General features: G+C 41.9%; 1 protein-coding gene across 1 annotated transcript in view; it reads right to left on the bottom strand.

The window, feature by feature from the left end:
- brip1 (BRCA1 interacting helicase 1) overlaps positions 1–26317 on the bottom strand; it is a 320064-nt gene that overhangs the window by 235521 nt on the left and 58226 nt on the right. The window contains exons 8-13 of the mRNA XM_078548234.1: positions 18941–19162; positions 18620–18819; positions 17359–17491; positions 11215–11369; positions 9733–9898; positions 8230–8367 (exon numbers count right to left, since the gene is read on the bottom strand). Of these exons, the coding sequence (XP_078404360.1) occupies positions 8230–8367; positions 9733–9898; positions 11215–11369; positions 17359–17491; positions 18620–18819; positions 18941–19162 (1014 nt within the window). The remainder of the gene's footprint in view (positions 1–8229; positions 8368–9732; positions 9899–11214; positions 11370–17358; positions 17492–18619; positions 18820–18940; positions 19163–26317) is intronic.

Below are 26317 nucleotides of genomic sequence, written 5' to 3'. Positions count from 1 at the left end.
CCTAGTCCAGGATTCTCTTAAGGTTAACTTGCAGGTTGAGTCGGTAGTTAGGAAGGCAAATGCAATGTTGGCATTTATTTCGAGAGGACTAGAATATAAAAGCAGGGATGTGCTGCTGAGGCTTTATAAGGCTCTGGTCAGACCACATTTAGAATATTGTGAGCAATTTTGGGCCCCGTATCTCGGAAGAACGTCCTGGCCCTGGAGAGGGTCTAGAGGAGGTTCACGAGAATGATCCCAGGAATAAAAGGCTTAACGTATGAGGAACCTTTGAGGACTCTGGGTCTATACTCGACGGAGTTTAGAAGGATGAGGGGGAATCTGATTGAAACTTACAGAATACGGAAAGGCCTGGATAGAGTGGACGTGGGGAAGATGTTTCCATTATTGGAGAGACTAGGACCCGAGGGCACAGCCTCAGAGTAAAGGGAAGACCTTTTAGAACAGAGATGAGGAGAAACTTCTTTAGCCAGAGAGTGGTGAATCTATGGAATTCATTGCCACAGAAGGCTGTGGAGGCCAGATCATTGAGTGTATTTAAGACCGAGATAGATAAGTTCTTGATTGGTAAGGGGATCAAAGGTTATGGGAAGAAGGCGGGAGAATGGGGTTGAGAAACTTATCAGCCATGATTGAATGGCGGAGCAGACTCGATGGGCCCAATGGCCTAATTTCTGCTCCAATGTCTTATGGTCCAAGACCAACAAGTTTCGGGCCGACTTAAGAGCATCTTTCAGAGTTGATGATCCTCCAGCTGCAGTTGATGCTTGTCTTGGTGTGTGTCCCTGGAGACAGCCCGTAGGGCACAGAGTCCTGTGTCACAGAACTGCTTGGGATGAACCTCGACAAAAACCACTGCTTTTCTCTCCAGGAATTCTTTGCAAAGGCACATTCCACAAGGAAGTGGACAACAGTCTCTTCCCCACCACAGCCACCTGGAGGACAACGTGTTGAGGGGGATGAGTCAAGCTACATCTTGGTGCTTGTTGGAAAGTTCTGGCGATGAGGCATTCTGCCAAATGACTTTGAGGGTCTGGGGCCACATGTAAGTCAGGCCAGGTAAGGATGGCAGATTTCCCTCCCTAAAGGACATTAGAGATGCGGATGGGTTTTTACAACAATCGACGATAGTTTCATTGTCACCATTACTGTGACTAACTTTCAATTCCAGATTTTTCAAAATTAATTAAATTAAAATTCCATCATAAATATTTTAAATGTCTTGAGATTGGCTAATGATGGAGTATGTTTATTAACAGAGTATTACCAGTATCTTCTGACAATTGTACATTAATGGATTAACCACCAATAAATAAGTCCAGTTAAACTGAGAAAACATTTTTTCTATTTTAATCTGACCAAAAGATAGCCACAATACTGATTTAAAGTGAAGACAGAATTTACTCATAGACCATCTTCAAGGAAATAGCTTTTTACAAATTTTCTACAGAGTTTTAGGTGCATTTTGTGTTTACTAAAGATTATACAATTCCCTATCTTAGATCCTCATTTTGAAGTAGAACATGTTATTTCTTACAAAGCTTTGGTCACATATGCTGGAGGGTCTACAGTACATTAATCTACCAAAAGCTTCAGAGCTAAATGCAACTCCTGGGGTGCACTGTGGTCATGTGTACATCTCTAGAGATACCTCTCCCATAAATCTCCTGTAGATGACAAGTCCTGTAGACTGACAAATGACTTTGACAGTCTGCTCGGGGAATCATCTGACAGGATCCACCATCTCCTTTTCCTGCAGGGCCTCTGGGATGTTGCGTGCCGACCACTGCCTGATGGACTTGTGGTCAAAGGTGTTTCTCTGCGTAACTTTTTCCACGAAGGACAGGTGGTATGGCACAGTCCAACTGCTTGGAGCGTTCCGCAGCAGCGTGCCCAGACCCATCCTTCATAACACCAGGGACAGGTAGAACCTCTGCACATAGGTGACACTTGGTGTTTGCGTACAGAGGGTCTACGCACAGCTTGACGCAGCCACACACAAAAGTGGCCATCAGGATTAGGCCAATGTTGGGCATATTTTTTCCCCCTTTATCTCCCTAGCTGCCTTTGAACTGAGTAGCTTGCTAGGCCATTTCAAGGGACAGTTAAGAGTAAACCACATTGTTGAGGGTCTAGGACCACATGTAAGTCAGGCCAGATTTCCCTCCCTAAAGGACATTAGAGAAGCGGATGGGTTTTTACAACAATCGACGATAGTTTCATGGTCACCATTACTGTGACTAACTTTCAATTCCAGATTTTTTTTAATTAATTAAATTAAAATTCCACCATGGTGGGATTTGAGCCAATGTGCCCACAGCATTAGTCTGGTCCTCTGGAGTACCAGTCCAGCAACATTATCACTGCGCCACCATCTCCTCCTAGCTGAGTTATGTTATCAGTTGAAATGTAATAATTGATTTTGGTGACCCTAGGCTACAGAGGGGTGGGGCAGAAGTTATTAAGAATTCCTCCTTCTGGTTGTTACACAGAGTCCCACTGGGAAATGCATATCAGGTCTCAGGCCATGACAATATCAGTCTTAGCTGCGATGTCTTCCAAAGTCTCAATGTTGGAATGCAAGAACATAAGAGATAAGAGGAGTAAGCCATTCGGTCCTCAGAGCCTGCTCCATCATTCAATAAGATCACAATTATTTTCTACCTCAATAAACCTTCCCACACTATCCACACTGACCTTAGCTCCCTTAGTATCTATAAATCTATGGATTACTTAAATATACTTAACGACTGAGCATCCACAGCTCTTGGGATAGAGAATTCCAGAAGCTCACAACCGTTTGAGTGAAGAAGCTTCTCTTCATCTCAGGTTCAACATGAAAAATTACCACTTAGACAACGTAGCAGAGTTTGCTAGCACTCACGAAGCATGCATCAGGGTCTTTAGCAAAGGAGCTGTGAAAATTATGAGGGGCGGCTGAAGAACTATTGCTGATAGATACTGTTGCTGCTTGTCAATCTTTAGCACATTATCTTCTAGGTTTTTCAATTTGAAGTTTTTTTTATATAAATCAGGTACCATGGCACAAGAAGTGGATCAATTTGCCTTGTACAAAAAATATTCTTAAATATTAAGTCATGCTGCATGCATATGGCATCCTGCACCATATTAAAAACATTATGAAGGTATGCTTGTAGGAAACTATAAGCAACAGAAGTTCTTGATAGATACTGAAATTTTATTAAAATTGTTACTGACCTTCAGCAGTGAAATAGTTAAGGTATCTACCAGCCAATGTATTTTTCAACTACAGAAGCGTAACATAAGCTTCTGTATTATATTGCACAGATCCAATGGAGGAAAACTTAAGACATTATGAGGCTAACTGTGTTGCTAATAACCACTGTTAACTCATAAAGTGGTGCTCTAGCACTGATGTTGACTGACAATTTACAGATGTACAGGTAATTTCCCAACTGCTGACATTTAAACTAGAGCTGTAACAAAGTGTGATTTTTATTTAGCTTTGAAGCTCCAACTGTAAAAGATAATGAAGCTTTGGTCACCATTTTGGATTAAGATTACAGCTGGGAAACACGAGACCAGGTTTGAAGGAAAAAGGGGAAAAAATGATCGTGGCATAACACTAACAAAATGGGAAAAAGCAGAAATATGCTGCAACATGATCTCTAACACTGAACGTTAGCTTTAAAGCACAACAGAATGAAGTATTCCTAATACATTTCTAATGTATCCTGGAACTGTGCCCCCTTGTAAATAACGGTAAATAACTTCTCAGTATCTATCCTGTCAAGCCCTTCATAATCTTGAATGCTTCAATGAGCATAATTTGCCCTTCTATTTTTCCTGCTTTGGTGCAAGTGTCTCCAAATAGAACCCCAGACTAATAAGCATTGCAAGGCTAACTTTCCAAGTGGAGTAAACCATAATCTAGTAGTTCATCAGCAAATTACTAAACCAGATTTACTATTATCACCCCTACAAATGCACCCGGGATAATCAAAACAAAACCTTAGCATGCAGTCATCAAACCTTGTACACTACGAGAGCCTGATTTTAAAAATGAAGATATTGAAGTCACTAAAACTGCAAATTTTGCTTTTTAAATCAAATTTTATTTATTGATGTTTGAGGATGAGGAGCTCAGACCAACCCACTGAGAGCAACTGAAATTCCTATGCTAGATCATCTCTAGAGCAAGCTCAATGCAATATTGGCTGTGAAGGCACTAATTTATACTTATATCTCTAAGACCAACCAGAAACTTCATAGAAGTGATTTTTTAAAAATATCAGACACTGATGAATATTAGTTCAACAAATTGACTCAAATCTTTATATATTCATTTCTTTCATGTGTTGTTATGACGTGGCAGATGGTGTGCCAGGAGGATCAAATCCACAAGGGAAACTTGATCGCCCTATCACAGCGATTTTGCAATTTGTATTTAATTCGAGATGCGTGCCCTGAATTCAGCAGTAATAAGTCTGTCAAGACTTTAGAAATTGTTTCTTCAAAAACTAAAATTAAAATATTTATTAACAAAAGAAAAGATTTCAAGCACATACATAGGTCTACAAATTACTCCTATAACAACTCCAAAATCCCTAAATTAATCTGGCTCCTAGTTACACCCCCTTTAAGGCAATGGTCCAAAAATGGATATTTTAGATTTTAAATAGATCCAACAAATTAACATAATGCCCTGGACAGTGGAATTCAAAGTGGCTTTCTCCAGCTTCGGTTTCTGTGGACAGCAAGCTTAATGCACAAATACTGGAGGCTTCGCACTCTTCTGTTAGATCTACAATGCCTTCCACTGCCACATAGCCACATTCTCCTTTATATATGTTTCTCCCTTTTTAATGTGTAAACTCTATTGTTTCCAAATGTCTTTGGAACTTTTACCTTTCTCAATATAAATCCTATCATGTTGCTACTATTCTCATTAACCTCTTTGAAATTCAAATCCCCCTTCATCCATCTAAAAATGCAAATGCTCTTTACACTTTACATGCTAAAACCCCAACCATGTTTACTCATTAGCATATTAAATACACTTCTACACCTTACTTCTTTTGATAACTTCAACTTGCAGTCTGCTTGGCTACTAAATGTAATTAAATCACACACACAGTCAGAAAAATACAATCGCCATAAATCCGCTTTACAATAAGCCAGAAAAATATTATGAAAATTATTATACTCTCACATGTATTATCACAGTGTTTTTTTTTATCCGTCCATGTGGTGATAGGCCATGAGTGGACTGCACCGCTATGTTCTTCTCTCACTGAAAAGTGAAGTAATAAATCAGAGTGTATATGTGGAAACCTATCCTGCAGGTGCAATTACTGGGGTCAACACTCACTGCAAGCTCTGTTCACCCTCGCCATGTAATTTTAGAGGTAAAAAAGTTGCAAACAGAACTTTAGGCAAGCCTCAGATAAAAGCAAAATACTGTGGATGCTGGAAATCTGAAATAAAAACAGAAAATGCTGGTAAAACTTAGCAGGTCCGGCAGCATCTGTGGAGAGAGAAACAGGGTTAACATTTCGAGTCCCTATGACTCTTCTTCAGAGCTAAAGAGAAATAGAAATGTGATGTGATGGGTTTTATACTGTTTAGGAGGGGGTGAAGCAATGTAGGTCAGGGATAAGTGATAGCTGAGGGGAGATTGACAAAGGTGTCATAGGCACAAGGCAAAGGGAATGTTAATGGTGCTGGTAAAGAATAAAGAAGGTGCTGATAGTGGTATAAAGGTAAGAGTACAGAAGGTGTTAATAGCAGAACAATGGTCAATGCTCTGTGAAAGTACAATATAGAAACAAGTGACAGATCGCCTTGTGGGGGAGTTGGGTTGGGGGAAAAAGGATAAAAAAATGAAGAAATAAATAAAAGAATAAAATTTTAAAAAGTAAAAACTGGATTAAAAAAGGGGTCAAGATGGAGGAGAGGGTTCATGGTCTGAAGTTGTTGAACTCAATGTTAAGTCCGGAAGGCTGTAAAGTGCCTAATCAGAAGATGAGGTGCCGTTCCTCCAGTTTACATTGGCTTCACTGGAACATTGCAGCAGGCCAAGGACAGACATATGGGCATGAGAGCGAGATGATGAGCTGAAATGGCAAGCGACAGGAAGGTCTGGACCACGCTTGCTGACTGAGCAAAGGTGTTCTGCAAGGTCACCCAGTCTGCATTTAGTCTCCCCAATGTAGAGCAGATCGCATTGGGAGCAACGAGTACAGAAGACCAAACTGAAGGAGGTGCAAGTGAAGCGCGGATTCATCTGAAAGGAGTGTTTTGGGCCTTGGACAGTGAGGAGGGAGGAGGTAAAGGGGCAGGTGTTGCATCTTTGCGATTCCCCTGGGAAGGGGATGAGGAGTTATGGGTGATGGAGAAGTGGACCAGGGTGTCCAGGGTGGACCAGCCTGCCTAAACAACAATAGGCTGCTCTGAAGGAGAGTCATTTGGATTTGAAACGTTAACTCTGTTTCTCTCTCCACTGATGCTGCCAGACCTGCTGAAGCATTTTCCAGCATTTTCTGTTTTTATTTCAGATTTCCAGCATCCATAGTAGTTTGCTTTTTTGCTATAGGCTGCTATTGGAGCATCGGCATAATGTTGCCAACCTCATCTTTTAATCAACGCAAGTATCCAGGAATATTGTAAAAAGGTTCCTCCCATTGAATACTTTTAGATGCACTAACGATGGACTTGGAAAATGCCCTTGCTTTTTACACACGATTTTGCAATGTAATGAAAACAGAACATTTTAAATGTAAATTTTAAGAGCGTATATCACTCTTTTATTCCTGGCCACGCTATCTGCTCCTGTATTCATCACCTTGGTGGTCTCCAGTCAACTTTCTACACTAACATTTTGCAGACAAATGCAATTTTCACCCCTGGTTTGCTTTGATCTAAGGCAGTATTTATTAATAAGGTTTAAATAAGAGTTAAGTACACACATGTTCTGTTCTGTATAAAATTTGTGCTGTTCATTATTTCAAGTTAACCAAAATAAAGAATGCTATTAGCAGGCCTCACCAGATGGTATAATCTCAAGTTGAAAACATAAAACTAATTAAGTCTCAAACATTCCTGTGGTGCATCTACATAATGTAGAACTTTGAACTGATTTAATGGGCTGTGTATGTGGACTATATCCATGCTTCGTTTCTAGTCGTTTAACTCTTTCACCCATCTATTCTCCTCTGTAACTAGTCAATTAGATTCCAAGCAGATGAAGTTAGCAATTTATATTTAATCAAGTACCAAAGGAACAGGGAGAATAGTCTCTAGATCTCTACATACATTATTATAAACCAGTCTTAGGGTAATATGAAAATATAAAATTTTAGGAATAACTATTTTTAAAACAGTCCCTTATATGCAAAAAATAATGGAATATATTAGTGCAGTTTGGGTAGCTGTGTGTCAGTTAGTCAGGATTGCTTCTCTGGAACACTGTTTGTATTTATCTAACACTTCATGGGTAACGAAAACTGAACAGAGTTTACGGAGAAGATCACTGCTCACCACCGCTCTCCTTCCCCTACAACCCCTAATTCCAGCCACTACCACAAATTATCCATCACAAAGTATAATATTCCAAGTACAATGCATTCGCTGACTATTCAATTTTAGTTCAAATCTACAGGAGATTTGCACAAGGCTTTCATTAGTCTCATTAGAATCTCCACTTCACCACCAGAAAGAAAGAGGGACAGATCAGTGTGCTTGGTCAATTAGTGTGACTGCAAATTCACAATCAGTGTGAATTTAGAACTTCAGTATAAATGGAATATTAGATGAACATTTGAAGTTTAGTAAACGTTACCTGAGAAAAGGACAGCAACAAAGAAATTATAGAATTTACATTTAAATCTCACATCCTCAGGCATCCCGAAGTACTGTACAATAAATGGATTACATCTACTACTAGCAACTTATTTGTTTGAATAATTCAAGAGGTTAATGTACTGGAACAAAAACAGTAGGGAAAAAGTCTGAAAACAAAAATATTAAACCGCCACTTTAATTATAAGTGGCCAATTAGCTGTCAGTGCTTGGTGGCAAAGATATTTCCCTACAAAGCTATACCAAGTAAAGAGTTTAATATAGGCTGGATGTGCTATCACCACAAATACTTGCAACTCAATAGAAGAACAGTGATAACTTCAAGGTTGCTGCAAGTAACGTGGTCACTGAACCTGTAGTTGGGAAATAAACAATGCAGTTCATTACCTGTGAGTTGTCAATAACATGATTAGCCTCCAGCTGGATACTGAACTTAACACCCAGCTCCGAAGAGAATGACTCCATTGGGGACAATGTACCAGACGTTAGGACAATTGTCCTCACGCAATTAAGATCCGAAAAAGCCTGTAAGAATATGAAAACAACAAATATTTTAATTTCAACTTCGATAAATAAATTCAACTGCACAGGTTCTTGTTAGATGGTTTAACATAATAGGTTAGCACAGTGTGACATTAGGTTGAATCCACCAATCAGAAAGTTTCTAATCGTAATCTGACTGTCAAGTGGGTAGTGAGAAGCACAATGGTTCTCATTCTGGTAGCAGCGGAGATGGAAAAAGAGCAAGAGCAGAAAGCAGGCACGCGAACGATGGGGGAGTGGGAGGAGGGGGAGGTGGGCGTGGGACAGGCGGGAGCGGGAGGAGGGGAGGCTGGCACGGGCGAGGGGTAAGTGGGAGGGCCAGATGCAGGTGATGGGGGAGGAGTGTTGGGCGCAGGATTGGGAGGGGCGGTCATGGACGAAGAGAGAGCAGTAGGGTGAGCGCACAAGCGAGCGGGAAGCAGAAGATTCGGGCGAGGGCGGAGAGGTAGTTGAACACACGGGCGACGGGGGAGCGGCAGCGGGAGCATGCAAGCGAAGGGGGAGCGGCAGCTGGAGTGCGCAGGCGAGCGGCAGGGGGAGTAAGCAGGTGAGGGGGGAGCGGTAGCGGGAGCACGCGGGTGAAGGGGGAGTGGCATCGGGACGGGAGCGGGCAGGCGAGGGAAGCAGGGGTGGGCAGGCGAGTGGGGAGCAGCAGCGGGAGTGGGCGGGCGAGGGGAGCGGAGGCAGGCGGGCAAGGGGAGCGGGGCACGCAGGTGAGGGGAGTGGGAACAGGAACAGGAGCGCGCACACGCAAGGGGAGTGAGAGGTGACAGAGTGCACACTGGTGAGCAGAACGAGAGGGGGGAAACGTGTGGAGCGTGGAATGTGGAACATGGAGAGAGGGTGCATGGAGGCAAAGAGAGCGAGGAGAGAGCACGTGTGCACAATTCTTATGAGAGGAGGCATTGCTGACAAGGGCTAGGGGAGTGAGAGGGGAGAGATTGTGAGGGCTTGCACCGGTGAGCAAGAGAGCGAGAGAGAGAGAGGGAGTGTGAGTGAGAGAGAGAGGAGGGAGACATGTGTGCGGGTGAGGGGAGCGAGGGTACGCACGGTCAAGGGGATTCTGTGGCGAGAGCATGTGCATTCAAGGGCAGAGCATGGGAAGGCTGAACAAGATAAAAAGGAAGGCAGAACAAGAGGATCGAGGTAAATTCATAAAAATCAATGAAATTAAAATCCTTACAAACAAAAAAGGTTTTATGGCAAATCACAAAACATTGGTTTCACAGTATGTACCTTAAAAATTCAGCATTTTAAATTTTTTGCAATTGCCCATAGAACCATTTCCGACAATGCAACTAAGCAAAAAGCAAACGGAGTACAATTTGAATACAATACTGTACTCACCACTGCTGGATTTAAACACCAAAAGCTCAAGGTCAGTACAGCTGCCTTTTTGCGTGAACTTTTCCTGTTTCGAGGGCGCGCAAAGAAACCATTTTCATCGGGAATATCAGGCTGGTTGGTCCATGTGTAAGTCTGCTGCACTGCCACCCTATAGTCATCTGCAAATCTATGAGAACAATTAATCATATCACAACTATGATACTGACGTTTTATCACTGCAACCATTCCCTTCAAAAAAAAATTGGTTATTCATGAATTAAACGTTATTCCAACAGCACACAGTCTTCCCTTAGCGAGAATGAAGAAGTCTGCAAAGCTAGAAGCTGGTTTGCAAGGAACAATCATGCCATACAAGTGCCCACTTGATCGCACCCCATCAACCACTTTAAACATTCACTCCCTCCATCACCGACACACAGTGGCAGCAGTGCGTTCCATCTGCAGCAGCTCACCAAGGCTCCTTCGACACACCTTCCAAACCCGTGACCTCTTATCACCTAGAAGGGCAAGGGCAGCAGATGCATGGAACACCACGACCTGCAAGTTCCCCTCTAAGCCACACATCATCCTGACTTGAGACAATATCACTGCTCCGTCACTATTGCTGGGTCAAAATCCTGGAACTCCCTCCTTACCAACACTGTGGGTTACCTACCCCACACGGACTGCAGCGATCCAAGAAGGCGGCTCACCATCACCTTCCCAAGGGCAATTAGGAATGGACAATAAATGTTAGCCTAGCCAGCGGTACCCACATTCCAGGAAAGATTCTTTTAAAACTGGGTCTGATGTTTTGGCTTTCCATTTCAGGCTTCCATAAAATGCACTCCATTATTATTGTCAATTGCAGACAATTAAGTAGTACATTATGATGATGCCCTCTAAGTGCACCATTAATGCCAAGTGAGGAAATTATTTTCTTTACAGTTTTAGGATATGAATTTTTGGCTTTTCTCTTGGCTTTTAATTTACCCACAAATAGTGTCACAAGTAGAGTGGAAGCATCATTATCAGCCATAATAGAAAGGAATGGCATGATACAGAAACGAGATTCCCCCAAACTTTTTACAAGTATGGTACTCCAAGCAGTGGGAATGAAGACAATTACAATAACGTAACAAATTGAATTGGAATCCTTTTTCTCTTCTGTGATTGATTTATATAAGACAAGGTGTCTGACTTTTGTGAACTGCAATGAGGTGCCATTTCATTCAAAGGCATAGCCCTACAAAACTGTCAGATGATTAAAGCATATTTAATGGAAATTTCACCATGGTTAGAAATCATATTTTACAATCAGATTGTGCTCAAATTGCAAGTAGCCTGAAATTTATAGCTAGCTTCTTAAACAAAGCATAAAATGTTGATAGAGATATATCTCCAAATAATTATATTATACCACACGCCATTTTAATTGTAGGTTTTTTTTAAAACCACAACTTTCAAAATTTGAACAGATCCCATCAAGATTCCAGCACTCACCTGCTGCTGTCCCTGAAGAGAAAATCAAGCACCATGAAAAGTCCTTTCAGCACCATCTGTGTTGAAGCACTTACGGTTGGGACTGTTACGGACTCCTGCTGTCCATTCAGCACAAGTACCTTCTCTTCTTTCTCTAGCACAGCATCCAGGTGTTTCTGCACATCAAAAGCTCATTCATATATACAATTTAAGGAAAACTATAATACTAAACACAGCTTGAAGTAGCACAGATTAAAGCAACTACTGAATAAGTTATGGCTTTTGCCCATTAATCGCCTACATTAAGTGCTGCACTTCCGAATGTAAACAGCTGTAGAAGTAGACTGTATAGCATTGTAAAATCATTTGCTTTAAATGATTGCAGCTGGCTGCAAATGTAGAATTCTCCTTCCATAAGTTGCACTCCTAAATATAAAGAAGAAACTGACAACTGTCGGCCAATAAAAATAAAGATAGTCATTCAGTAGTACAGATAAATTGTTGTTCCTTTTACATTTGGTATTTTTGCAAATTGTCCTGATGAGCGCAAGACAAAAGGCTTTGACAAAATGTCTCTTTTTTCAGCAAAAATAAAGATCTTTGAATCAATGGGTTGAGGTTATCTATCTCAGAAATAAACCTGGAATGCTGACTATTATTTTAATTGTATGAGTAGGGGAGCAATTTATTAATATTAATCATTCTGCAGAGACTTTAACTTGCCATTCAGAAAAACGATCAAGTTTTAGAAATTTAAAAATACACTATTCATATATTTTTTAAACTGTACTTTGCTTCTCCTCTTCTCCCTTCTTGGTGTTCATACATTATCCTTAACTGAAAGAGGACTGGATAGGCCACCTGCGCCCAGGTCTCAGCAAATAACAGTCATAATTGAGTATATTCCGACCTCTGCAGTGCTGTTCAAACATAGGTAACAGTTTGAACGCTAGAGTCAGTTTTTGGCCTGATTCCAGATGACAGGAGTGCCAATACCCTCTCAGGTCTAAATGTCATGAAGACTATAAACCTAATGTGGTTTGAAGCCAAGTTTAAATATCTTACATGCACTTTTTGTTAACTATTTTACTTCCATATTTACAACAGGAACAGTCAATGTAAACGCTGTTCTATAATGATACCGCCCTACCAGTTGTGGCACTGCAGCACCTCCAGTGGGAGAGAAGACGGTGTAATTACAATGTGACAGGTATACATAGGCAATTTCTATTTTAATGTAAACAATTTATAATGTAAGTATAGGAATAAGGACAGAATATATGGTCTTAAAATAGGAGCATAGGAGCAGTCGGCCATTCAGGCCGTCAAGCCTGCTCTGCCATTCAATACGATCATGGCTGATCATCCACTTCAATGCCTTTTTCCCCACACTATCCCCATATCCCTTTCTGTCATGGTATTTAGAAATCTGTCAATCTCTGTTCTAAACGTGGTCAACGACTGAGCTTCCACAGCCCGCTGGGGTAGAGAATTCCAAAGATTCACAACCCTTTGAGTAAAAAAGTTTCTCCTCATCTCAGACTAAATGGCTTCCTCCTTATTTTTAAACTGTGTCCCCAGGTTCTAGACTCCCTAACCAGGGGAAACATCTTACCTGCATCTACCCTGTCTATTCCTTTAAGTATTTTATAGGTTTCAATGACGCCACCTCTCATTCTTAGAAACTCTAGAGAATACAGGCCTAGTTTCGGCAATCTTTCTTCATTGGACAGTCCCGCCATCCCAGGAACAAGTCTGGTGAACCTTCATTGCACCCCTTTCATGGAAATAATATACTTCCTAATGTAAGGGGACCAAAACTGCACACAGCGTTGGATAATGGGTTTGTTTGATGTCTCAATGATAAGACCTTGAGACTTGTATGCTTAAACATAAACCATTTATTGTTAATCTTTAACTATGTACAAATCACCAGTTAACGGCATGCATGATGCTGCTACCAACTGCTTCTAGAATGTTCTCTCAGTCTAATACCATGTGACTCTATACATTATACAATGGGCAGTGCTATTCTCCAGTCACACGTTAACCCTTGCTCTGCCGAACACCTTTGCATCACAATGGCATGCAGGCACATACAACATCATATAACACAGTACTCCAGGTGCGGTCTAACCAAGGTTCTATACAATTGAAGCAAGGCTTCACTACTCCTATGCTCAAATCCTCTTGCGATGAAGGATAACATACCATTAGCCTTCCTAATTGCTTTCTGCACCTGCATGTTCACTTTCAGTGACTTATTGACAAGGACATCCAGGTCCCTTTGTGCATCTACACTTTCTAATCTTTTACTATTTAAGAAATACTCTGCAGAGACTGAATTAAATCTCCAGGCTAGGTTCAACCACCCCCCCACCAGCCTCTAGCCCCACTATTATATTTGGGGACCATATTTGGTCTTGACTCATGTGTCTAAAGTGACAGGCAATCAACCAGTTAAAAATGGAAAATAAATGCAATGCACGAAGGTCTGGTAGGGAGGTAACAGCTCATAGCTACGTGGCAGATATCTTGCCAGCTACAAATTACAGTCACCATATAACAATATCACCGCAGTTCTCCTTTCCTCATATGAACATACATACGAACTAGGAACGGGAGTAGACCACTCAGCCCTTCAAGCCTGCTCCGCAGTTCAATAAAATCATGGCTGATCTGATTGTAACCTCCAGCCTACCCCCGATAATCTCTCACCCTCTTGTTAATCAAGAATCTATCTAGTTCTGCTTTAAAAATATTCAAACACCCTGCTTCCACTGCCTTTTGAAAAAGAGAGTTCAAAAGATTCACAACCCTCTGTCAGAAAAAAAATTCTCCCCATCTCTGTCTTAAATGAGCAACCCCTTATTTTTGAACAATAACCCCCAGTTCTAGATTCACCCACAAGAGAAAACATCCTCTCCACATCCACCCTGTCAAGACCCCACAAGATCTTAAAGGTTTTGATCAAGTCACCTCCTACTCTTCTAAACTCCAGCGGATACATGCCTAACCTGTCCAACCTTTCCTCATAAAACGACCCGCCCATTCCTGGTATTAGTCTAGTATACCTTCTCTGAACTGCTTCTAATGCATTTACATCCTTCCTTAAATAAGGAGACCAATACTGTACATAGTACTCTGGATATAGTCCCACCAGTGCCCTGTACAACTGAAGCATAACCTCCTTACTTTTGTATTCAATTCCCCTCGCAATAAACGATAACATTCTATTAGCTTTCCTAATTACTCTCTGTACCTGAATACTCGCCTTTTGTGATTCAAGCAATAGGACACCAAGATCCCTCTGAATCTCAGAGCTCTGCAATCTCTCACCATTTAAATAATATGCTTACTTTTTATTCTTCCTGCTGAAATATGGACAATTTCACATTTTCCCACATCATACTCCATTTGCTAGGTCTTTGCCCACTCACTTAACCTACCTATGTCACTTTGTAACCTCCTTACATCCTTTTCACAACTTACTTTCCTGCCTATCTCTGTGTCATCGGCAAATTTAGCAACCACCCCATCTGTCCTTTCATCTGAGTCATTTATATAAATTGTAAAAAGTTGAGGCCCCAGCACTGCTCCCTGTGGCACACTACTCGTTACATCCTGCCAACCAGAAAAAGACCAATTTATGGCTACTCTCTGTTGCCTGTTAGCTAGCCAACCTTCTATCCATGCTAATATATTACCCCCTACACCATGAGCTTTTATTTTCTGCAATAACCTTTGATATGGCACTTTATCCTTATGGAAATCTAAGTACAGTACATCCACCATTTCCCTTTATCCACACCACATGTGACTTCTTCAAAGAACTCCTATAATTGGTTAAACATGATTTCCCTTTCACAAAACTATGTTGGCTCTGCCTGATTGCCTTAAAACTTTTCTAAGTGCTCTGCTATAACAGCTTTAATAATAGCATCCAACATTTTCCCTAGGACAGATGCTAAGTTAACTGGCCTGTAGTTTCCTGCTTTCTGCCTCCCTTCCTTTTTGAATAAAGGAGTTATATTTACTATTTTCCAATCTAATGGAACTTTCCCCAAATCTAGAGAATATTGGAAAATTAAAACCAATGCATCAACTATTTCACCAGCCACTTCTTTCAAGGCCCTAGGGTGCAGTCCATCAGGACCTGGGGATTTGTCAGCCCACAGCTCAAACAATTTGCTCAATACCACTTCTCCGGTGATTGTAGTTTTCCTGAGTTCCTCCCTCCCTTCCATTTCCTGATTTACAGCTATATCTGGGATGTTACTTGTATCCTCTATAGTGTAAACCGATGAAAAATACCTGCTCAATTAATTTGCCCTCTCCTTACTTTCCATTATTAATTCCACAGACTAATTTTCTTTTGTCCCCACACTCACTCTATTAACCTTTTCTTATTCGAATATCTATAGAAACTCTTACTATCCATCTATTTCCAGCTAGCTTTCTCTCGTACTCTAATTTTTCCCTCCCTATTAATCTTTTTGTTATTTTTTGCTGTTTTACATAGTCTGTCAAATCTTCTGACCTGCCACTCATCTTTGCTCAATCATATGTTTTTTCTTTAAGTGTGATACTGTCTTTAACTTTTTTAGTTAACCACGGATGGTGGGAGTGTTCTTTCTCATTGGAATCTATTCTGTGTAATCATCTATTCTGTGTATTCTGAAATATCCCTTTAGAAATCTGCCATTGCACCTCTATGGACCTATCCCTTAATTTTATTTGCAGTTCATTCTAGCTAGCTATGCTTTCATGTCCCCATAATTGCCTTTATTTAAGTTTAAACTACTAGTCCTGCACCCACTCTTTTCTCCCTCAAACAGAATGTAAAATTCAATCACATTATGATTGTTGCCACCTAGGCGTGCCTTCACTTTGAGGTTATCAATTAATCCCATTTGTTGCACAGTCCCAGGTCTAGTATAGCCTGCTCTCTGGTTGGCTCCAGAACATGCTGTTCCAAGAAACTATCCTGGAAACATTCTATGAACTCCTCAGGCTACCTTTTGCCCATGTGATTTTTACAATCTATCTGTAGATTAAAATCTCCCACGATTATCGCTGTACCTTTCTGACAAGCTCCCATTATCTCTTCCTTTATACTCTGTCTTACTGTGTAGCTACAATTAGGGGGAATGTACACCACTCCCAGAACTAACTTTTTGTCTTTATTGTTTCTCATCTCAACCCAAACTGCTTCTACATTTTGGATTCTGAACTTAGGTCATCCTCCTCTAATGCACTAAAGCCATCATTAATTTACAGAGCCACCCCTCCAACTTTCCTAGCTTACTGTCCGTCTGAAATGTAACATTCCCTTCAATATTCAGATCATATGTCATCCTGCAGCCATGTTTCTGTAATGGCTATCAGATCGTACTTATTTATTTCTATTTGCTCTATCAGTTCATCTGGTTTGTTTCGAATGCTATGAGCATTTAGATACACAGCCCTTAATTTTGTCCTTTTTGTTATTTTTGTAATGTCTGGCCTTATCTGATTTACTCAGATTTGTACTCTCTGTCCCTTCCTGTCACGTTCTGCTTATCATATCCCACATTGGTACCTTTCTTTTTTGCCTTGTCTCTACTCTTTGGTTTACCACATCTTTCCAAATTTGATCCCTTGTCCCCACTATTTAGTTTAAAGCCCTCACCACTTCCCTAGTTATGCGGCTTGCTAGAACATTAGTCCCAGCATGGTTCAAGTGTTGACCATCTCAACGGCACAGGCCCCGCTTTTCCCAGGAGTGGTCCAGTGCCCCACAAACCAGGACCCACTTCTGAGCCTCTTTTGAGGTGCTGCCTCTTAATTTGGTGCCTAGCTCCTCATACTGTCTATGCAGGACCTCATTGTGGGGAACTACCAGTCATTTCCTGGAAGTTCTTACTATCGCCTTAGAGCACCAACACAGGAATCACTACCAATGTTAGTGGTCTAAAAAACTAGTTTACAGCAGCAATACTTGAACTTCTAATTCTTTGAAGCTGTTTACATTGAAGTCTCAGCTAGAATTTAGTCCGATTGTGGTAGGGGAAACAAGTTAAGGACTACAAAGTGCAAAGCCTGAAAATACAGAAGGTTACATACGGTATCGAAGGCTCCATACCTTATCAAAGCCTCACTACTCTTATTAAACAACCAATTTACCTGTAAAATGGTAAACGTAGCACTGGTTAATCCCCAGTTATGAAAAACGTTTAGCATTTCCTTTCCATTCCAGACCCTGCAGGAAGTTTCATATTCCTTCTCCACCAGATTGCCAGAACTCTCCTTTAGCCAGCTACAAACAAGAAATTTACACAAATCAGCCATTAATAGCTTGTCGTGAGGCAAACCCTAAGTGGAAGTTTTATAAATCTCAAATCCAAAGGATTTTCATTCTAAGTGGGGAAAATAAGATCAGCTGACCAAAGTGTCATGTCAGAATCAGAAGCAAATGATCCAAGAAATAGAAGCATAATTAAGCAAAGCAGTGTCAAGCAAAACTCTATTTCTTCCCAAGTACCCAAAATAACCATAAAACAAAATTTTAGATAACCAGGGAATGAAGGAGGAAAGGGATGAATAAATGAGGGAAAGTGGAAGAATTAGAAGGAGTCAGAGAGGAAATGAAAAAGTAAATTTGGATTTCAAATAAATTACTGGAAACAAAACACGTCAAAAGTAAAATTGATGAGTTAGGTTTAATATTTCTTCTATGGTATACTTGTAACTAAGAACATCAGAATGCAACCACTTCTTCAGGAAAACCAATATACCTCTCAGCACAGCCTCCCAATTTTACACAGATCTGAGAAAAAGCAAATTGTGCCAGATATTTTGGGGGAAATGCAAATTAAATAGTACACATACCCTGATGAAAAACAAATATTTGTCTATTTGCTTTCTGAACACACTAACTGTGAACAGAGCCTAATTTGTAATCCACAGCAGGCAGTCTGGTTTTCTTTTTGGAGGGAAAGGTAAAGATAAATATAGCTCTATCTGCCATCTACAATATTTCAAAATAAATGTCTTAAAACTGAATAGACAAGGATACTTGAGCAATAATCTCACCAGATGGCCCTATGTTATAAACTGGGACAGTGAAGAGTGATTAATTCACAATCATCTGATCCAACAGATGAGACTACAGAGCCTTGCAATCATTGCCACATATGCTCATTTAAGCAATGTATACACACTATGGAGTTTCTTGGAGCAGTTTTATTCAATTTTTGCTTAAAAAAGAGGTGTCACCAACAGTTCTAATGCTCCAGGTAGCTGAAATGTGGTGGGATGTCTATACTGAAGGATCATCAATTGTTACTTTCTCGATGCAATTTTATCAAGCGTTAGCAGTTAACTAAAATTATCATGACTAATAAATATATTTAAATAAACTCAACACAAGCCAACCAGTGCATACTTGGTAAAACTATAGCAGACTGTACGCAATGCCTCGTGATCACTTCTTCTGATGTTTTGGTTCACCATGCTATCCAGTTCTTCTCGAGCAAACAATAGCTGGCTTTCCATGACACTAAAGCTAGATGATTCCCGTGCGCAGTCTTCGATATTATGCGCTTCATCAAAGATAACAATTTGGTCCTTCAAGTTAATCTTCATCTATCTCAAAAACAAAAAACAAATGTAAAGCAATAGCAATGTTCTAGTACAGCATGCAGATTACTAGCCTGGTCCATGAGAAACATAAAATTGTGAGATAAATATTTTATAAAACACTTACACTCTCCCTTATCTGTGGGTCCATTAGATAATTGTACGGGCAAAATATAATGTCTGCCTCTTGCATCAACTCACGTGCTACAAAGTATGCACATGAACGAAGCTTCTTTCCAAGGCTCACCAACTCTTCAATGTCCCAAGCCAAATGCATACCATGAACCCACTGTAAAGTGTTCTGTTCATTCATTCTATGGATACCCTGATAAAAACGGCACGATCTTCCCTGTAATAGGAAAATAGGCACAAATCGTAAATGCATAGATGAAAGAAAGGATCATCCTAAACCATGTAGAATAAAAAGATGCAACTAATACTGATTTCCTCATCAACAAGTCATCTAATATTTATAATTAGAAATTGTAAAATGGAAAATGAGCAATCGATCCATGTAAGGACAAGCCTCTTAAAAGGACATCAGCTAAAACGATTCTTTAAAAACTATTTGAGCTCTTCTCACTGGCAGGTTTTGTTCATGGTGCCTTGAACAGGGATTGGAATTGTAAAAAGCTGTGCAAGCCTCCATTCAGTTGGGACAGACAGATAGGCTAATTCACAGAGCACCAACCCTGCTACTTTCCTGTTTACTGTTTATAGCAGTGGCAAACTCAGCTAATCTGCCTGACACTGACTGACTTTCCATAAGTACTTAAAACTTCTTCCCCTACTGTGAAGCTCAAAAAGACACAGGGAAATTACTGCTGGTCCCATAACAAAAATAAATAGGTCCGAGATAGTGACAAAGCACATGACGCGCAGCTGGAAGGCAATCTAGAACCGGAATTAATCAGTGCAGGTCCCTTTGGTAGTAGGAGGTGTCAGCTGTGGCTCAGTTCATAGCACCCTCGCCTTTGAATCAGAGGGTTGTGGGTTCATGTCCCACTCCCGGAAACCAAGAACTGTGATTATACTCGAAAGAGTTGCAATCTGTGACTGTTGATAACTCGAAAGAGCTTCCCTTTGGTAGTAAACGAGTGGGAAGCTGATGGGTTGAAATTAAACAAGAGGAAAGCAAGTGGTGGGAATGCCAACATGTGCGTAAAATCATTAAAGGCAATACACACAGCACTGGCACAGGAGCGGTTTCACATTTACTTTCCGATTTGATTTCTTTTTGAGGGGAGGCAATGGAGAGTGGTATTGTCGCTGGACTAGTAATCCAGAGACCCAGAGTAAAGCTCTCGATAAAAATCTGGAATTAAAAAAATGAAACCATTGTCAATTATTGTAAAAACCCATCTGGTTCACTAATATCCTTTAGGGAAGGAAATCTGTCGTCCTGGCCTGGCCTACTATTCTTAAATGCCCTCGGAAATGGCCTAGCAAGCCACTCAGCCCCTCAGCTGTAACAAACTGTTACAAAGTCACAAAAAAAGAATGAAAATCGGGCGGACTACCTGACATCGACCTAGGCACCGGAAACGACAATGGCAATCTCAGCTCTGTCAACCCTGCAAAGTCCTCCTCACGAACATCTGGGGACTAGTGCCAAAATTGGGAGAGCTGTCTTACAGACTAGTCAAGCAGCAGCCTGACATAGTCGTCCTCACGGAATCATACCTTATAGACAATATCCCAGACACCACCATCACCATCCCTGCAGAGGGGAAGCACAGTATACAGTCGGGGGGGAGTTGCGCTGGGAGTCCTCAACGTCGACTCCGGACCCAATGAAGTCTCATGGCATCAGCTCAAACATGGGCAAGGAAACCTCCTACCACGTACCGCCCTCCCTCAGCTGATGAATCAGTGCTCCTCCATGTTGAACATCACTTGGAGGAAGCACAGAGTGGCAAGGGTGCAGAATGTACTCTGGGTGGGGGACTTCAATGTCCATCACCAAGAGTGGCTCGGTAGCACCACTACTGAGCGAGCTGGCCGAGTCCTAAATGACATAGCTGCTAGGCTGGGTCTGCAGCAGGTGGGGAAAGAGGGCAAAACATACTTGATCTCATCCTCACCAACCTGCCTGCCACAGATGCATCTGTCCATGACAGTATCGGTAGGAGTGACCACCGCACAGTCATTGTGGAGACGAAGTCCCACCTTCACATGGAGGATACCCTCCATCGTGCTGTGTGGCATTACCACCATACTAAACAGGGTAAATTTCGAACAGTTCTAGCAACTCAAGACTGGGCATCCATGAGGCGCTGTGGGCCATCAGCAGCAGAGTTGTATACAACCACAATCTGTAACCTCATGACCTGGCATATCCCCCACTCTAGCATTACCATCAAACCAGGGGGTTAACCCTGGTTCAATGAAGAATGCGGGAGAGCATGCCAGGAGCAACACCAGGCAGGCCTTAAAATGAGGTGCCAACCTGGTGAAGCTATAACACAGGACTACTTGCGTGCCAAACAGCATAAGCAGCAAGTGATAGACAGAGCTAAGCGGTCCCACAACCAACGGATCTGATCTAAGCTCTGCAGTCCTGCCACATCCAGTTGTGAATGGTGGTGGACAATTAAATAACTCACTGTAGGAGGAGGAGGCCCCACAAATATCCCCATCCTCAATGATGGAGGAGCCCAGCACATCAGTGCAAAAGATAAGGCTGAAGCATTTACTACAATCTTCAGCCAAAAGTGCCCAGTGGACGGTCCATCCCGGTCTCCTCTGGAGGTCTCCAGCATCACAGATGCCAGACTTCAGCCAATTCAATTCGCTCCACATGATATCAAGCAACAGCTGAAGGCATTGGATACTGCAAAGGCTTGGTCCCTGACAATATTCAGGCAATAGTACTGAAGACTTGTGCTCCAGAACTTGCTGCGCCCCTAGCCAAGCTGTACCAGTGCAGCTACAACACTGGCATCTACTCAGCTATGTGGTAAATTGCCCAGGTATGTCCTTACACAAAAAGCAGGACAAATCTAACCCAGCCAATTACCACCCCATCAGTCTACTCTCCAACATCAGTCAAGTAATGGAAGGGGTCATGAACAGTGCTATCAAGCGGCACTTGCTTAGCAATAACCTGCTCACTGATGCCCAGTTTGGATTCTGCTAGGGTCACTCAGCTCCTGACCTCATTACAGCCCTGGTTCAAACATGGATAAAAGAGCTTAACTCCTGAGGTGGGGTGAGAGTGACTGCCCTTGACATCAAGGCTGCATTTGACAGGGCGTGGCATCAAGGAGTCCTAGCAAAACTGGAGTCAATGGGAATCAGGGGGGAAAACTCTCCACTGGTTGGAGTCATACCTAGCACGAAGGAAGATGGATATGGCTGTTGGAGGTCAGTCATCTCAGCTCCAGGACATCACCGCAGGAGTCCCTCAGGGTAGTGTCCTCGACCCAACCATCTTCAGCTGCTTCATCAATGACATTCATTCCATCATAAGGTCAGAAGTGGAGATGTTCGCTGATGATTGCATGATGTTCAGCACCATTCATGACTCCTCAGATACTGAAGAAGTTCATGTCCAAATGCAGCAAGACCTGGACAATATCCAGGCTTGGGCTGACAAATGGCAAGTAACATTCGCAACCACATAAGTGTCAGGCAATGACCATTTTCAACAAGAGAGAATCCAACAATCACCTCTTAATGTTCAAGGCATTACCATCATTGAATCCCCTACTATCAACATCCTGGGGGTTACTTTGACCAGAAACTGAACTGGGACTAGCCATATAAATACTATGGCTACAAGAACAGGTCAGAGGCTAGGAATCGTATGACAGGTAACTCATCTCCTGACTCCCAAAGCCTGTCCACCATCTACAAGGCACAAGTCCAGAGTGGGATGGAATGCTCCCCACTTGCCTGGATGAGTGCAGCTCACACAACACTCAAGAAACTTGACACCATCTAGGACAAAGCAGCCCACTTGATTGGCCCCACATCCACAAACATTAATTCCCTCTACCACCGACGCACAGTAGCAGCAGTGTGTACCATCTACAAGGTGCACTGCAGGAATTCACCAAGGCTCCTTCAACAGCACCTTCCAAACCCACGACCACTACCATCTAGAAGGATAAGGGCAGCAGATAGATGGGAACATCACCACCTGTAAGTTCCCCTCCAAGTCACTCTCCATCCTGGGCTTGGAAATATTTTGCCATTCCCCCACTGTCGCTGGGTCAAAATCATAGAAACCCCTTCTTAACAGCACTGTGGGTGTACCTACACCACATGGACTGCAAAAGTTCAAGAAGGCAGCTCACCTTCTCAAGGGCAATTAGGGATGGGCAATAAATGCTGGCCCAGCCAGCGAAGCCCACACCCCAAGAATGAATAAGAAAAACTGATAGGTTATTGGAGTTCATCATGAAGGCTAAAGGTGAAGGAGGCTAGACGTGATGGCAAGTTTCTGTTTTGATTTTAGAATCAGATTGGTCTGTACTGGACACCTTATTTAGTATGGACAACTCGGCAGTTTTGGAGTTACTCTGCAATCTTTCACGATTATATAACTATGCGTCCTTATTTATATAGAACTTTTAATAGTTTTAACATGTGTACTGGCAGGAATAGCATTACCTTTGCAGTCTTCTTCATTTTGTTTTTAAAAGAGAAAATAGATTGCCATTAAGTACTTACTCCTTCGACAGCATCTCCAAAACCCGTATTTCTATCACCTAGAAGGGCAAGAGTGGCAGATGCATGGGAACACCATCTTGTAAGTTCCCCTCCAATGCACACACCATCCTCGCTTGGAAATAGATCACCGTCCCTTCACTAACACTGGGCCAAAATCCTGGAACTCCCTCCCTAACAGTACTGTGAGTGTACCTACACCACATAGACTGCAGTGGTTCAAGAAGGCAACACACCACCACCTTCTCAAGGGCAATTAGGGATCGGCAATAAATGCTGGCCTACCCAGCGATGCCCACATCCCATAAATGAATAAGAAAAACTTTTATTAATATTGTTAATATTATTTTCACTTAATTGTGGTTTTAATCGATGAAAACAGAGCTGCAAGTAACAGAGCACACAGAGGTAGAAACTGATGTACCATTCAGATAGCTAGCTTCATTCTCAGGTTGCAGTGCAGCTTCTGCATATATATGACACTAAAGTCACCAAACGTACACTATAACAAAGCAATAATCTTTTCATCCACCTAAGCAGGCAGGCAAGGCCATGGTTTAACATGTCAACCGAAAGACAGCATCTAGCACAATAAATTACGCTTTTTCAGTTCTGCACTGGATTGCTAGTCTAGATTACATGCTCAACTCCTAGAATGGGCCTTGTTCTCTTTCATCTCAGAGGCCAGGTTTATACCGCTATGTCAATGAAAAATTTGCATGAAGGGTTTCAAAGTACAATTTTTTAAAATAAATTTAGAATAATCTGGTTGTAAAATAACTTCAAAAGCTTTAAGAAATAACGCAATCCTTTGTCTATTCGTATTTACTCTAGCCAGATCAAGAATTAACACCTAAATTTAGAATCAGTTTAGAATCTCTTGGAATTCCGCTGTAGTCCAAGTTTTGAACAAACATTTAATTAGGTTGTAACTTGCACAATCTGCATCTCATTTATACTGCAGTATGTTACGTTATTAGAAAATGCCATTTATTTAAATAAATCTGTATTTCTCAAATGCTTCTCCTCATTATTTTTAAGGGTGTGAAAGAAGATAATAAATAGACATTTGTGCTCATCAAGGAAGAGGATAATAGTATAGGAAATACAGCATTTTTAATTTTTGATCCAGTGACAGTATCAATCAATCTGGGCTCAAGCAGGTACAGTGAGGTTACAATAGACAAATTTGGAGTGTACCGCCCTCTAGTGACATGTAGAAAAATCAATCCTATTTTCAGGATACCACTCTCCATTCAACAAAGGTATAAATGGTAAAAGCAAAAAACTGCTGATGCTGGAAATCCAAATCAAAAACCAAAATAAAAATACCTGGAAAAACTCAGCAGGTCTGACAGCATCTGCAGAGAGGAATACAGTTAATGTTTCAAGTCTGTATGACCCTTCAACAGAACTAAGGAAAAATAGAAGAGAGGTGAAATATAAGCTGGTTTACAAAGGTATAAATGGTTTTCACAGGAATTCCAAAGAGCCCATTACACAAAAGGAGGAAAATAGCATGGGGAGGAGTGGTATTGTCGCTGGATTAGTAATCCAGAGGCCCAGGATAATGGTCCAGAGACCGAGGTTCGAATCCCGCCATGGCAGAGGGTGGAATTTGAAATCTGGAATTAAAAGTCTAATGATGACCATGAAACCATTGTCGTCAAAACAGAAGGGAAGGGGAGAATATCTGCTGTCCTTACATGCGATTCCTTACAGCAATGCCAACAGCGCAGCAAGCCAAACTGCTACAAAGTCTCCAAAAAGGAATGAAACCAGATGGACCACCCGACATCAACCTAGGCACTGAAAACAACAATGACCTGCCGACCCAAAGGTCTTACTAACATCTGGGGGCTAGTGCCAAAATTGGGAGAGCCTGACATAGTCATCCTCATAGAATCATATCTTACAGATAATGCCCCAGACAAGACCTTCACCATCCCACTAGCAGGACAGACCCAGCAGAGGTGGCAGCACAGTGGTATAATCGCGAGGGAGTTGCCCTGGAGTCCTCAACATCAAATCCGCACCCCATGAAATCTCAGGGCATCAGGTCAAACATGAGCAAGGAAACCTCCTGCTGATTACCATGTACCACCCTCCCTCAGCTGATGAATCAGTGTTCCTCATGGAAGGTGATAGGGCGCAGAATGTACTTCAAAGGGGGACTTCGAAGTCCATTGGTGAGGGAGCCAACAAGAGGGAAAAACATACTTGGCTTCAACCTCATCAACTTACCTGATGCAGGTGCATCTGTCCATGACAGGGGCTGTCCACTGCACAGTCATTGTGGAGGTGAAGTCCTGCCTTCACATTGAGGAAACCCTCCATCGTGTTGTGTGGCACTACCACTGTGCTAAATGGGATAGATTTTGAACAGATCTAGCAACTCGACTGGGCATCCATGAGGCGCTATGGACCATCAGCAGCAGCAGAATTGTACTTGAACACAATCTGTGACCTCATGGCCCAACGTATCCCCCACTCTACCATTACCATCAAGCCAAGGGATCAATCCTGGTTCAATGCAGAGTGCAGAAAGGCATGTCAGGAGCAGCACCAGGCATACCTAAAAATGAGGTGTCAACCTGGTGAAGTTATAACACAGGAATACTTGCATGCCAAACAGCATAAGCAGCAAGTAATAGACAGGGCTAAGCGATCCCACAACCAACGGAAAAAATCTAAGCTCTGCAGTCTTGCCACATCCAGTCGTGAGTGGTGGTGGACAATTAAACAACTCACTAGAGGAAGAGGCTCCTCAATGATAGAGGAGCCCAGCACATCAGTGCAAAAGATAAGGCTGAAGCATTTTCTGCAATCC

The sequence above is a fragment of the Cetorhinus maximus genome, chromosome 9, assembly GCF_964194155.1.
Source record: "Cetorhinus maximus chromosome 9, sCetMax3.hap1.1, whole genome shotgun sequence".
Taxonomy (NCBI): Eukaryota; Metazoa; Chordata; class Chondrichthyes; order Lamniformes; family Cetorhinidae; genus Cetorhinus; species Cetorhinus maximus.
The sequence above is the reverse complement of the archived record's forward strand: the minus strand, read 5'-3'. Positions and strand labels throughout refer to the sequence as shown.